A 13,700-nucleotide genomic window follows, 5' to 3' on the forward strand; every position below is an offset into this window, starting at 1 on the left:
TTGTTTTAATTTATCACCAAACAAAATACAAAAACACTAATTTTTGCCTTTGTTTCAGAATCAAACACAGTCTAAGAGAGGTAGATAACCTCCTTAAAAAGTAAGATTTTACCCTAAATTCCCTTTAACCTTATCAAATACATATTAACTTGAGTGTTGGAGTGACCTTACAGATACCACTCCCTCCACTCGGGCTTCCAACCTAACCGCATCTCCATACACACATCCATCGGATTCCCCTCTTTACCGACTTCCCTCCGGTAACGACTTAACATTACTAATTTCTACTTTCACTTTATGCAGTTTAAGTCATTCAGGTCATTCCTTTGTTTAACAATCCCTGCAATCGACATTTTCAATTTCTCATTAACACTCTACAATAAGACCGAGTGATCCACTAATACGATGAAAAAGTATATAAATAAAGTGACTGAATTCATCCCACGTTGTAAACCAAGCTGGTTTTATGATCAATGAATGAAAGAGCGACTATTATGGTCTGTCTGACTTAAAGTGTAATTTACAAATAAAGAATAAAGTAAATAAAGGGAAACCATGGGATAATAAAGAGCACTAAGAAGAGCTGCGGGGCACTCTGCTTAATTGCATCATATGCGAGCAACGTAGGAGTTGGCCTGCGTCACATATCTCACCCATCTATATGGTTCATGAGTTCCATATTTCTTTGCTATCTGCAAGTATTTTACCTGCATTTGTGTATTAGTCATTAGATTATGCAATGGTGAGCATGGAAATAGCAAACCAAGTTTTCTGTAGCCAAAGATAAATATAGAATATTTGAAACGAGTGAAATTTCTAGATTAACTGGCTCAGAATCTTGAATGGGTCTGTTTTTAGACTCTTTCAAGGGTACTAGCATGATTACTCGAACACAGCAAATAGAAACCACGCAACAAAATAGAGGGCAAGAAACAAGAAACACAATTACACATCCAACATGACACAATTGTTAAATATAATCTCGGAGTTGGCATCATCAAATCGGTTTAGTGGGGGTAGAAAAATTTTGTTATAGAACACTACTGATTGAGGATAGGCTTTTGGTCAAATAAAATCATGAAGCTTGCAAGATCACTTTACCTGAAGCCGAGATGCATTATACATTGGAATGGTAAACGTCATGCTAACAGGTCCAGATTCTTTTGTTATGTTACCTATTTAGAGATAAATTTGCACAAATACGATATATTAATCATTTAATTAAAGTCAAATAAACTATTCATTTCATGCATCCATAAACTTAAGCGATAAATACCATGTAATTCCTGAGAAAAGCTAAGCTTTGCACGTAGAGTATGTTCACATCCTCCAACAACCTGCATTTTTTGCACCTATCAGTGACTATTTCTCTATAAATGAAATAATGACAAGAATCATTTACTTTAAACTTTGCTTTGAAGAATGACAGTCAGTGGCACCGGGGAAAGGGAGTAAAAAATGACAAGAACTGTTGCCTTTTTTAAATTCCACTCTAGCCTCTTATTTGCCTCCTTGAAATCAGTTGTTTGTCCAGAAGCTCCAGGTTCCAGCTCAAAACTCACTCTGATAAATTCCAGATAACTTGCGTAAGCAACTATTACACATGGTATACATATTTTCAAATGTAAGGTAATTTGAATTGATTTCAAAGGTAGCCGAATTTCATGAATGGGACAAAATGAGCAATAAGCATGTCACAGAAAAGTGCTCAAGTTACATGATGACAACCTTCCAAACTTTATTGATTATTTCATTAATTCTACCATATCAACGCAAAGTGTTATATGTAAACCCTTTCATCAGCCACCATCGAATAGCTTATTCTTAACATAATATCAGCGCCTTAAACCCCCTACAAGTGCAGAGGCTGCTTCTATCGAACCTATGATCTTTGAAGTCACATGGCAGTAATCCTTACCTTTTCCCTAGAGATCACAAACGCGACGTAGATAATACCAATAGTCATGTATGTAAGCATGTTAATAGATAATTTATCATTGGTGTTCCAAGTTTCTTTCGGTATAAGCTTGGCCCTGGGGGGAATGCGATTATGTTCACCAGGGAGAACCTGTTAAATCTTTTTATTGATTGAACTCTAAAATTATCTACTCTTAGGATGTACGCATGTGACTGATTTCTTCTGCAGTGTAGCTATAACTATCATGTGGTATCAATAACATTAGATTCTAAGGGAATAGTTAAACATTATTGACCACTTCTTCAAAACATGCCATGTGCTTATTCTGCGAGTATATATACAGCTACTGGTTGTGTACATTAAGCAAGCATTAGACCAATGCAATGTAAAATCACTATAAAAGAGACTATCTGGTCACATATTCAGCGATATTGAGAATGAACATGATAATACCTATTGGTGTATTTTGGTAGTGGCATCTGCACTTTGATCGTATTTGCAGTTATACTTGACGCAAACTCGGCACGTACTTTAAGAATGACTTCTGCCTGAAGATAAATGATTTTTGAGATTTGAAATAGAATGTCTGGCATTGGAATATAAAATATTTAACAATGGAATTGCGATCCCCACAGAGATCAGGGGAATTATGATACATCTTCATAATTCGATACATTCCAACATATCTAAAATTACATGAATGATAGAATTGTGCAAAAAGAATTTGCAGGAAAGACATCTGAAATAATGACAACATTATTGCTCAAGCTACCATTGAATTGCTCTATTGTTCAAGTAAAAGTCAAAAGAACACATTAATGACACCTTCAATTACTGTAAGCCAAAGGATAAAGAATAATAAGAAAAAAAAATTGAAGATCACACCTTATGGGCCCCTGCTTCTTCGATCAAAGCATTGATACGGAAAGGAGGCTTGAATTCCTGGGTCATACGGTAATTCATGACAGGAAATTCACCATCTGGTGGTACCTAAATTGGCAGCATGAGAACCATTAATTTTAACAATGACAAGAAAGTGGGCAAGTGGCTAATAAAGTAATTCTATAGGCTAGCAATTTTATATTCTTTAAAAACTCATTTTGAACTCACCAGGGATAGAGTTCTGTCTACTTCAAAACTATCAAGACGAACAGATTCATGGAAATTACAGTCATCTAATACCACTACTCCTGAGCCTGTTGAACTCCTATAACCTGATTTAGAAACAGGTCACATAAATCATCAATGTAATTTAAAGTTTTCAAAGACCAAAAGAAAGAATCTATTCTACTTGAAATCGAATCAATGAGAAAGTCAGTGGAATGGAATCATCATAGTTCCTCCAAAGTAGAAAGATATTTATGCAAAAGTATGAATGAACACGATTAAAATGGTGATCATCGTATCTGCTGAAAATTTAGATGTTGATTAAAACCCATGAAATTAACATATTAACATATATTATTTCCACAGCCCAAATCTAAATCCCACGCAAAAAATTCTAATTACTTCATAGTTCTTACAAGCTCCCCCCCCCCCCTCCCCCCCAACAAAACCCCAAAAAAAAACCGGTTTTCTCTTTGAAAAAAAAAAAAGAGGAAAAAAGAAAGAAAGAAAGAAAGAAAAAAGAACGAAGAGAGAATGAAATTATACACAAGGATGTTCAACAACGAAGGAGTGCCGAGATCGTGAAATGAAATCCAACAATGTTGATAAAAACATACCATAAACAGGTCCTTGGCCTCTTCCAATGGCAAGGTCATCATTAAGAGCTAATCGAATTTCAGGATTGCCAGAAAGATAGCTCTTCATTTGTATGGTGCCATCAATCTCAGAAGTTAGTATATAGCCCTGACAGATGACATAAAGAGTGTTTTGAATGATAAACAAAACATGACAAACAAGCAACTTGAAAATGCAACCAACAGCAACCAAAGCTTATCACACTAGGAGGCACTTCAAATATAAAGAAAAATACAGCAGCAAGAGCCTTCTCCCTAAGAGTGGTATCAAACAAATCTATTGTTTATTAAAAAATCATTTTTTCCGAAACTGCCATTCAGATATATATATCTTTTTGTATTGGTTTATATTAAAGTTTCCTGGGACTTCAACTACCTTTTCCTCATAAGGCCAAACCATCATTAGGTAATATTTTGTCATAGTTTCTTTAATAAGTGCTATTCTTGCTTCCTCTCTAATACATTAATTCTAAATCTTGTCGTCAACTCATTAAATACAACAGTTTCATCTCTGCAATACTAGCTTCTGCTCTTGTGGGCACTTAACCACCTTCAAAACTAAGCAATATAAGCATTACATAACGAGGAAAAAATGAATTCATATTCTATGTTTCATTAAAAGAGTAAAGCCCTTCCATTCTACACTGGAGAAAGCACACTGCTGGTATGCCAAATTTTAACTTAATTTGATGATTCTTTATTTAGATTTAAAATAAGTTTGAAGAACTGAGTCGTGAGTGAGATCTAGTATCTGATATTCAGCCCCCTAAACATACTACAATTATGCCTTTTGGTTTGTTTACTTTTAGGTACACTAGACATAAACCCTCGGGTATCAGCCGGCCAGATACCAACACAGCAACACTAATCCTTAGCCTTCTTGGAGTTCACATTTCGGAGGGTAGAGGGATGGCCATGAAACCTCGGTTCACCCTTAGGAAGGTTCGATTCCTTTATAGTTAACATCTGGAGAATAATAAACAAAGCTTTTTGCAAGACATGCATAGATGAAGCATTATGAATAGTATGTACTCACACTAGAGCTAAAAGTGATGCTGATTTTCTCAATTATGTCTACAAATATTTCCTCCCTCTTTCTACCTCCAGGCTCTGTTGCAACCACTGATTTTGTGACAGCTATCCCGGGCATTCTTTTTGTCCCTTGCTGCATATAATCAAAATTAAGAATTAATAAAATCACATGCTCAAGTGATAATTACAAAACTTGATAAGTTCCTCATGTATAACATATCAAACAGCATACCGCAAAAAGTGTAGCAGGTCCAAGAGGTGGCATACGTGTGGCATCAACCACTAGTGGCTCATTGAAAACATAGGACTTCAACAATTCAGTAGATGTTGTTTGCACATAACCAAAATCCTGGTTCAAGTAATGTTTTCAGGTCACCATATGATCTTTTGATACACAACCGATTGGGATTTAGTCCAGGTCAAAGCACTAGTAAAACATAAAAAGATTTGCAAATACTCGATTGTTGTACTTCCAAAGAAAGATAAGTGAAAACAACATCAATCAGAAGTTTATACTTTCTATTGCACATTTGAAAAATGAAAAATGCAAGCATAACTTTATAATCCATTGAATGCTTCTGTCATAAACTTCCCGAAAAATTATACTGATAAAAAGATACAACAGCAAAGAGAAAGAGTCTCAAGTGTGAAGATAAAATTGAAAAAAACGGGGAGACAGGAACAAATGATAATTCAATACAATGATGCACTTCAGTTGTGAAAATATCGGACTGGAAATAAGCAAAGCACCAAATCAAGTATAAGTGGCTGCTTACAATAACTTCATCAAGTAACTCGTACACAAGCACAAAGTTCTTCCGTAATGAGTCCTCATTGAGAATGCCAAGGTAATCTTTGATAACACGAGCAATTCTTTGTAAAAGCTCCAAGACATAGGAAGGTGATGTATTAACTCTTGTAGTTGCAACAAACAATAACCCAACAACTTTCACGTGAAAGTAATTTACACCATCCACATTCTGTCAATGAACATACCACAAAAAAATGAGCATATTTTATAACCAAAACTGCAAATAAAACAGCATAGCATATCATACAAGAAGCAGTGCAAATGAATGATGAGAAATTGAGAATAGACATTCACCGCTTGCACATAAACCATTTTACGAGATCTAAACAATGATTTTAAATTAAGCCAATTTAGATTTGAAATCATGAAATATCACTGGTGAAATCAGAAGCAGATGCAAATAAAATGTATCAATAACAGTACATAGATCTAGCAGCTCTGCTAACAGTCATAGAAAACAAAGGGTGATCACATTTAGTAATAATCTGCATCTCTCTTTCCCTTTCTTAAGTTACAACAGTCTAAAAAATTTAACCTTTCAATTCTCTCATACAAACCACAGAAACAAAGAAGATGCAATTGTAAGTTGTATCAAAGAGTAATGAAACCTCTTAAAGCACAAAAAATAAACTCTGCCTGATCAGAAAAATAATACCTACAAAGACAGGTGGTGCCTCCTCGAGCCCTCCATCTTCCCAAAACTTCACTTTCCGAAAAAATATCTCTGCACTACCTTTCGGCACTTCACCACGGTCTGTAATAAGACAATTAAGTAGCAACAGGCTTTGAGCATGATACTAAAATATATCAAGCACCATAGGTTGTAAAACAATAGTTGATATACAACTCCCAATGATTATGACTACCTATTTCCCAGTAGCAACGTTGTTCACTCTGTCAAAATATTCAAAACTAAAAGCAGCGACAACAAACTATGCTAAAACACTAATTGACACGTATACCAGATAGAAAATCCAGAAGCAGCAGCCTGATAGGAACAGCGCAAAACGGCAAATATCACTGGACACAAGGAGCTCAAAGAGAACAATTTCATAGTCAAACAAAAAGTTGGCGCACAATTAAGATCTGCCTAATTTTGAGTACAAACCATAGTCGTCTCTCTCAAGATTTTACATCCATATACACAGTTATTCGAAGTATAGTCCGAATTTCCTTAAGTTCATGCGACAAAATTCAAACAAGCACACCTTTTCAACACTAACATTCAATTTTTTCTTCTTTTAAAATCTGAATTTTGCAGGGAAGCAATTTATTTATTACTGATTAGCACTATGATAAATTGAAGTGAGATCTGGACCCGAAAACTCGCATTACTAAGTTAGTGATAATATGACTAGGGATCAGAAATACTCAAGTTAAAGAGAAATGGATCGAAACGATGGATCAAAGGAAGAGCATCAGATCTAACGAACAAAGGAGAAAGAAAATCGCAGAGAGAGAGAGAGAGAGAGAGAGCTGACAGTCTCTAAAGACGATATTATCGCCACGCTGAGAGAGGATGAAGAACTGCGAGATCATGGCTCTGTCTTCACTCCTCTTTCGATGTGTTCCTCTTCCTGCAGATGGCTATTGCTGCCTTTGGTTTTGCTATTGACTTAGTGTACCACGAGCTCAACACTATTCGCTAGCATTAATACTGGTGTTGTTCTATGTTTTCTATACGCTTCTTTTAGGGATTTTTCTTCTTTAAATAAATAAAATAAATATAATATTCATCGATTTACACAAATGGGAATATTTAAATTTTACGCCATATTACACATTTAGTTGTTATTATAAACGAGACATATATACATATGTGGTTATGTGCAGATAAAACAAGTAATAAAATTTTCTTATTCTTTTCGTTTACAAGCAAATATGTTATTTCGTTGGTAGTGTTCTTTCATAGTAATTAGATTTGTTTTTCTAAAAAAAAAAACAATTATGTACATACCAAAAAAATACACAAATTAAATAAAAAATTAACAGTTTTTATTATCGAAAATCACTTCACTTCTTATAATTCTTAAAAGAACAGTTAATAATGTCATAAATTGATGTTTTATTATAAAAAAGAGTCTATTTTTTTCTTCCAAATATTTTAAATAATGGAAATAATTTATCCATTTTCTACGCTTTTCCTTTTTTATTGAAATTGATATGCATCTCTCAAAATATTTTTTTATTATTCTTAGGATGTTCCAAGAACACCTGAAATTAGAAGTCCAAACATACTGTACTTCTACAAAGTAAATTTGCATGCAACAAACACGTGATTTATAGTTCAATAAACCATTTTTTAATTTAGATATGAAAACAGAAATAGTGTAAATGCAGTTATGGAGGCTTAGGGTGCTTTATGCAGCTGTGTTGTCATGATCAAAGAAATCAGACGGTTTAAAATAATCGGACAGTCTGATTAAAGGTACACAAATCAGACAACTCAATTTGTGTGCTCTCAGCCACATGTCGCGTATGCATTGATTCTTGGTACGGTGATTGATAAACCATTATTTTATGATTTATATTGTGTTTAATTGTGTGGTTTATCAAGTTTTCACCCACTTATTCATATGATTTGCATGTATTTACAATTCCTTCCTGAAAATTTATATGATTGAAAATTTGCTTCCTAAAGATCTTTTAATTGTATATTTTTAGTCCTCTTTATACCATTCGATGTCGTGATCTGTGTGTTAAGAGTTTCAGGCTTCATAGGGCAGGAATGGCTTAGAGAATGGAGAGAAAGCTTGCAAAGATGGAAGGAACATAAGAAATTGAGGAGACGACCAGCGAGAAATGACGCGGGCGCATGGCTCACGCGACCGCGCGAAATGGAGGAAATCGCAGTGACGCGCTCGCGTGCCTGACGCGACCGCGTGGATTGGAAGATGCACGAGTATCGCGAATGCGTGGACGATGTGCACGCGTGGCACGGAAAACGCTGAGTGACGCAAACGCGTGGATGACGCAGTCGCGCGACGTGCGCGATCTGCAGAATTACAGAAGTCGCTGGCATAGAGTCTGGACCGCGTTTTAACCCAGTTTTCGACCCATAAATGCAGATTAGAGCCAGGGAACATGCAGAGACAAAAGAGAACATTCATTCGGCATAATTTCTAGTTTTTAGATCTGATTCTACTTCTCCTCTAGGTTTTTCTATATACATTCATAAATTAAGATTTGAAGATTTTGGCTTTGGTGATTGAGAAGAGTCTACCTCCGGAACTGGTCATTCTAGTTTGTTTACCTACTTTTCATTTACTCTTCCATATTCTTAATTTGTCCAGAGTTGACATTGGATTATTTTTAGAGTTCATTAATACAAGACTATTTTTATTTTTAATTGATCTCTTTGATTATTATTCATCATGTCTCTTTTTATTTTCCCTCTTAATTTTGTGAAGTCTATATTTATGATAATGGAGTAGTTGCCCAACTTGATTGGGAGTTGATTCAAAGGAGAACCTTGAGTTGGAATACTCAAGAGTCCAATTGTAATTGGTTCATTGTTGGTTGACTTGTTAGTCACTAACTCTAATCCTTCCCAATGGAGAGGATTAAGACTTGTGAATAGAAGTTGACTTTTAACTTGACTTTCCTTTATTCGTTGAGGGTTAACTAAGTAGAAACAACCACTAATTATTAATTGATTTTGAGAAAATTCCAACAAGGATAGAACTTCCGATTAATCCTCTCCCTGTCAAGATTTTTATCTAAATTATATAAATTCTCTAATTTAATTTTCTGTTCATCAAACTAAAAACCATTTTGAAAAACCTCTGATTAGTAAAATAGCACATCTTCCTGCAACTCGTTGGGAGACGACCTGAGACTCATACTCCCAGTAATTTATTTACAAAATTTGTGACAACTCTTTTTCTAAATTGACAAGTGAATTTTTTGCTGGTTAAGAACTATACTTGCAACGCCATTTTTTTTAATAATTCTTAATCTGCTAATTTCCGCCAAGTCAGTGATCCTCTTACACGAACATAATCTCCTTTACAGAAGTCCCACTCTCTTCCCCTGAAGTCTCTTTCTCCAACCAGCCACCATTTTCTCTCTTCTTTACCATAAGTCCATAACCCTTTTTTAAATCTTCAATAAAAATTAATTACAATGCCAAAGAAGTAAAAATATAAAAATGTTGATCGTCCTGAACTTTATATTATTAATTATCTCTGTTATTTTGATTATGTAAGTTTATTTTTTAAATTTTTTTATTTAACAGAAATATTATAAATAATGTTAAAAATTAAAATTGTTAATGATAGTTAATGTAATAGTTAGAAATATATATTTAAATTTAGTTAGTCAATATTTTAATCAATAATAATGTTTAGACTAGACTCATGTAGTAGATTAATAAAAAATATATGTTTAGAATTTGTTGTAATAATTATAAAAATTATAACTAATTATTATTAGAGTTACGTTATTATTGTATAATTTTTGTAAAGTAGATTTTATAGAATATTATACTTTTGTTCCGGTAATAATTATTTATTTATTGTTTGATGTTTAATTAACATAAATATATTATTGTAGTTGAGGTTTTAAAGTTTTTAACATTGGTAGTTAAATTAGATTTGTCATCCGATTTAGGGTTTATTTATTAGTTATTATTATTATTATTAGTTAATCTAGTATTTATTATTAGTAAAAAATAGGAATTAGTAGCCGGTAAATTATTTATGAATAAATAAATAAATAATTATGTAAGAAATAATTTAATAAAAATTTAGGAAATAGTTTACTAAAATATTTAATATGAATAATAATATAATAATTTTTGAAAATTAAAAACTATTCGAAATAATTTTTAGTTTTATTAATTAAATTTAGAAGTTAAATTATTATTATTGTGGAGTTTAGTAAAATGGATTTAGTAAAATCAATTTATTTTTTGGTATTTTTAATAATTAATGATTATTGTTACACATTTAATTAATATGTTTTGTGTAGTTAAATTTTTAAATTTTTTGATAATGATAATTAAATAATTGGTAGGTTAGCCGTATTTATACATATATTCTAGTTACTAAATTAGCTAATTAATAGTAAGTTTAGTATTAATTTAATAAATTAGTTACTATTATTAAAAAATTATTAATTTTTAGTAGTCAATTAGTTATTATTAATTATTTGATTAATAGTTTGCTATACTTTTGTAGAGTTTACGGAATTTGACATGTAACCACCTACTGCTTCTGAATCGGTACAATTTGAATGTGGAGGAGCATTTATGGTCTACTGGTTTTTATCACGTTTCCCATATTGGAATAATTCAATGTCAGAAAGTAATGGTAAATGTTCTAGTCGAAAGGCAATATCTAGACACACACATTTCACCTTTTGGTTGGTAAGTGTGCTATGACACTGAAAGATGTGACTGTTATTCTTGGTCTTCCGTCAAACGGTCTTCCAGTGACAAGAGTGACTATGAGTAGTCACGAAACCTTAGAGACTGAGTGTTTCCACCAATTTGGGGTTGCACCGAGAAAGTCTGAATGTAGAGGAAGCTTCATAAAATTGACGTGGCTTTGGGATTTAAAAGATCTTTTATAGTTGATTGATGAAAACAGCATTTAGAGGTACGTGAAGTGCCACATTATGTTGTTATTTGGTACGATCTTATTTTGAAACAAGTTTGGAGCAGCTGAGCATTGGAAGTTTCTGCCTTTGCTTTGTGATTTGGCAATATCGGATAGTATAGTTGAGGATCGGCATGCCTAGCACACCTGTACAGAGCGTTATGTAGGGCATCTCATTTTGATTGCAAAGAAATCGATGGTCCACTAACACTTCTGCTAGCTTGGGCTTGGATCTGTCAACCATTTCTTGTCTCGATTCCTAGGGAATCATGCAGTTTTCTGCTTACAAACATGTAAAATTATTGACTAACATCGTATTTTCATATTTAGAATAAAATTGTGTTAACGAAATAAATCATATTAGGTGGCGTAACTGGGAGCGTGCAGACCGACGCTATAGATTTCTTAGTCTTGCTCACTTTAGGAAGTCATTGGATGATCTTCAGGAAGTCCTGGTATGTTTTCATTAAAAAAGTATTTATTTCGGGTTTAGTCTTATTATTATTTGGCTTGTAATCATCTGTTTCTTTTATTGTGTGCAATTTGTGTAGGAGGCCTATGGTGTTGATCGCATTGAGCCAAATATAATTCCTGCAAACATCTACATGCACTCACTTGTGTGGAGCGCTACGGTATCGTTGATATCATTTGAATGCGTTGAGTGACATGAAACTGATAGGTTTAGGCGACAGTTTGGTTTCGTCCAGGGAGTTTCTCATCAGGAACGGAGTCAAGACAAGGCACATGGAGAAGTCCTAACCAGTCCTAAGAATCTTGATTGGTCCACAGTCATGACTCATTCATTTTGGGTGATGCAGTGGACAAACAGGTATAATCACGTTCTTACTGAGCTTCCCATTCCTCCACAACATCTCTTAAAGATTTACATGTATTGGTACCATACAAAATATGGCAACCACTTGAACTTGTCGGATCTTGTGATGCAAGAGAATGATGAGGGTAATCATGTTAGTGATGATGATAATCAAGAGCAGGAGCCACAGTCACCACCACCGCCACCTCCACCTCCACAAGAACAACCACAGTCCTTAATCCCATATGTACCTCAAACATACCCATTACATCAGCAGTATTGGAGTACTCCACATTTTGACACAGGAGACGGAGCTTCATTTAGCCAGTTATTTGGGTTCATGACTGCAGATCCAAGCCAACCACAATCTAGCCATCAGCCTGATATGATGCCGGATAGGTATTCCTTGGACGCGAGGCATCATGCCATACTTCCTCGAGTACTTCTGGAGGTAGAGTATCTGGAGACTCTAGTAGAAGTGACAGCGGTTGAGGGATTCTCAACAGCCAAAACCCACGATGTGTTTCAATTGGTCTAATTGAAGAAAATACTAAGGCAATTGAGTAAGAGACTGATGACTATCTAGTAGAGCAATTGGATGGTGAGGATGACGAGGAGGATGAAGATGAGGATGTGGATAAGGATCAAGAATCCCACAATGATGATTACGATCATGGTGATGATCCATGACCTAGTACAAGTTTACTTTTTGTTGTTTAGTTGTATTATATTCATATTTGGATGTTTTGTTGGTAGATGCGATGTTACTTTTATTTTCAAGTAATTTGGTTGCTATATACAGGTGAGGCATGAACTCCAGATGAGACAGGAAAAAGGCTATAATCTTATAGTTGATTTGTCACGTCATAGCGCTAATCGATTCACCCCGTCCACGTTCAAAAGGGCTGCTAAGAAGTGCAAGAATTTTATGAAAGATGTAAAGCGGGTGATGACAAAGTAGTTGTTGTGTACTTAACTTTTCTATGTATTATTACTATGCATGTCCTAGAGTACTTGGATAAAATATAAAGTTTCAAATATCATAGAGTGTTTGGATAACATATAAATTCGCAAATGTCATAGAGTAATTTGATAAAATAGAAAGTTACAAATGTCATGGAGTACTTTGATAAAATGTATAACTCTAATAAGCATTATTGCGGGCACTTGCACCACCCGACTAACGGCATCTACTACAGCTATGGCTCTCAGTCCCACATTGCCTACATCGCCTAGGACCACATAACATTCGCGTGTTCATCTCGTTCAAGAAACGCGTCATCCTTGGGTGACCTTTGGTAACTCGTCTCAGGAACAAATTTGGTATGAATCGAGGCCCGGTGGCCTAAACCTAGCTCGGTGAACCCTTCAAACTTGGTCCATTTTATAAACATCATGAACATACACTTGACAATCTAGTCGTTGATTCGCACAACATGCAAACACATGTCGACATGAAATACGGTCCACCTGGAACTCGCCACAGTCACATCGTTGTCGACGGAGGTCAACGGCACATACTCCAATCCACCTAGCATCTCACACACATCAAAGACCTCATTTTGCCTATCAAAACAATTAACTAGATGTTTCTTGATGCAAGTTGATTTGCATGCAATTTTAAGGTCACAATCTAAAAAAACATGTCCAGTATTAATTCGAGCCTCCGCCTCAGCTCTTTTTTGGGTGAACAACTCATTAAGCATTTAGAATATTGCTTTGACAAGTGTAGTGGCAGGGGAATTGCGTGCACCCTTCAAGACTGAGTTGATGCATTCCACTA

The 13,700-nt window shown here is 34.6% G+C and overlaps 1 protein-coding gene across 2 annotated transcripts; it reads right to left on the minus strand.

The window, feature by feature from the left end:
- Nucleotides 1-325: 325 nt before the first annotated feature.
- LOC112703259 (AP-4 complex subunit mu) lies at nt 326-7,197 on the minus strand. Of its 2 annotated transcripts, none has more exons than XR_003154527.3 (13): nt 6,985-7,197; nt 6,163-6,257; nt 5,469-5,672; nt 4,925-5,041; nt 4,697-4,825; nt 3,643-3,769; nt 3,029-3,132; nt 2,804-2,908; nt 2,372-2,466; nt 1,403-1,563; nt 1,277-1,337; nt 1,102-1,175; nt 326-707 (listed from the first exon to the last, which is right to left on the minus strand). XR_003154527.3 is itself a non-coding variant. In XM_025754626.3 (13 exons), the coding sequence occupies exons 1-13, from the start codon at nt 7,040-7,042 to the stop codon at nt 609-611; spliced, it is 1,356 nt and encodes a 451-aa protein (XP_025610411.1). In that variant the 5' UTR covers nt 7,043-7,197; the 3' UTR covers nt 326-608. The 2 variants fall into 2 exon arrangements, 1 of the variants encoding a protein (XP_025610411.1); XM_025754626.3 differs by having other exon boundaries at nt 1,476-1,563.
- Between the last annotated feature and the right edge of the window lie 6,503 nt (nt 7,198-13,700).

The sequence above is a fragment of the Arachis hypogaea genome, chromosome 7 (genome assembly GCF_003086295.3).
Source record: "Arachis hypogaea cultivar Tifrunner chromosome 7, arahy.Tifrunner.gnm2.J5K5, whole genome shotgun sequence".
Classification (NCBI taxonomy): Eukaryota; Viridiplantae; Streptophyta; class Magnoliopsida; order Fabales; family Fabaceae; genus Arachis; species Arachis hypogaea.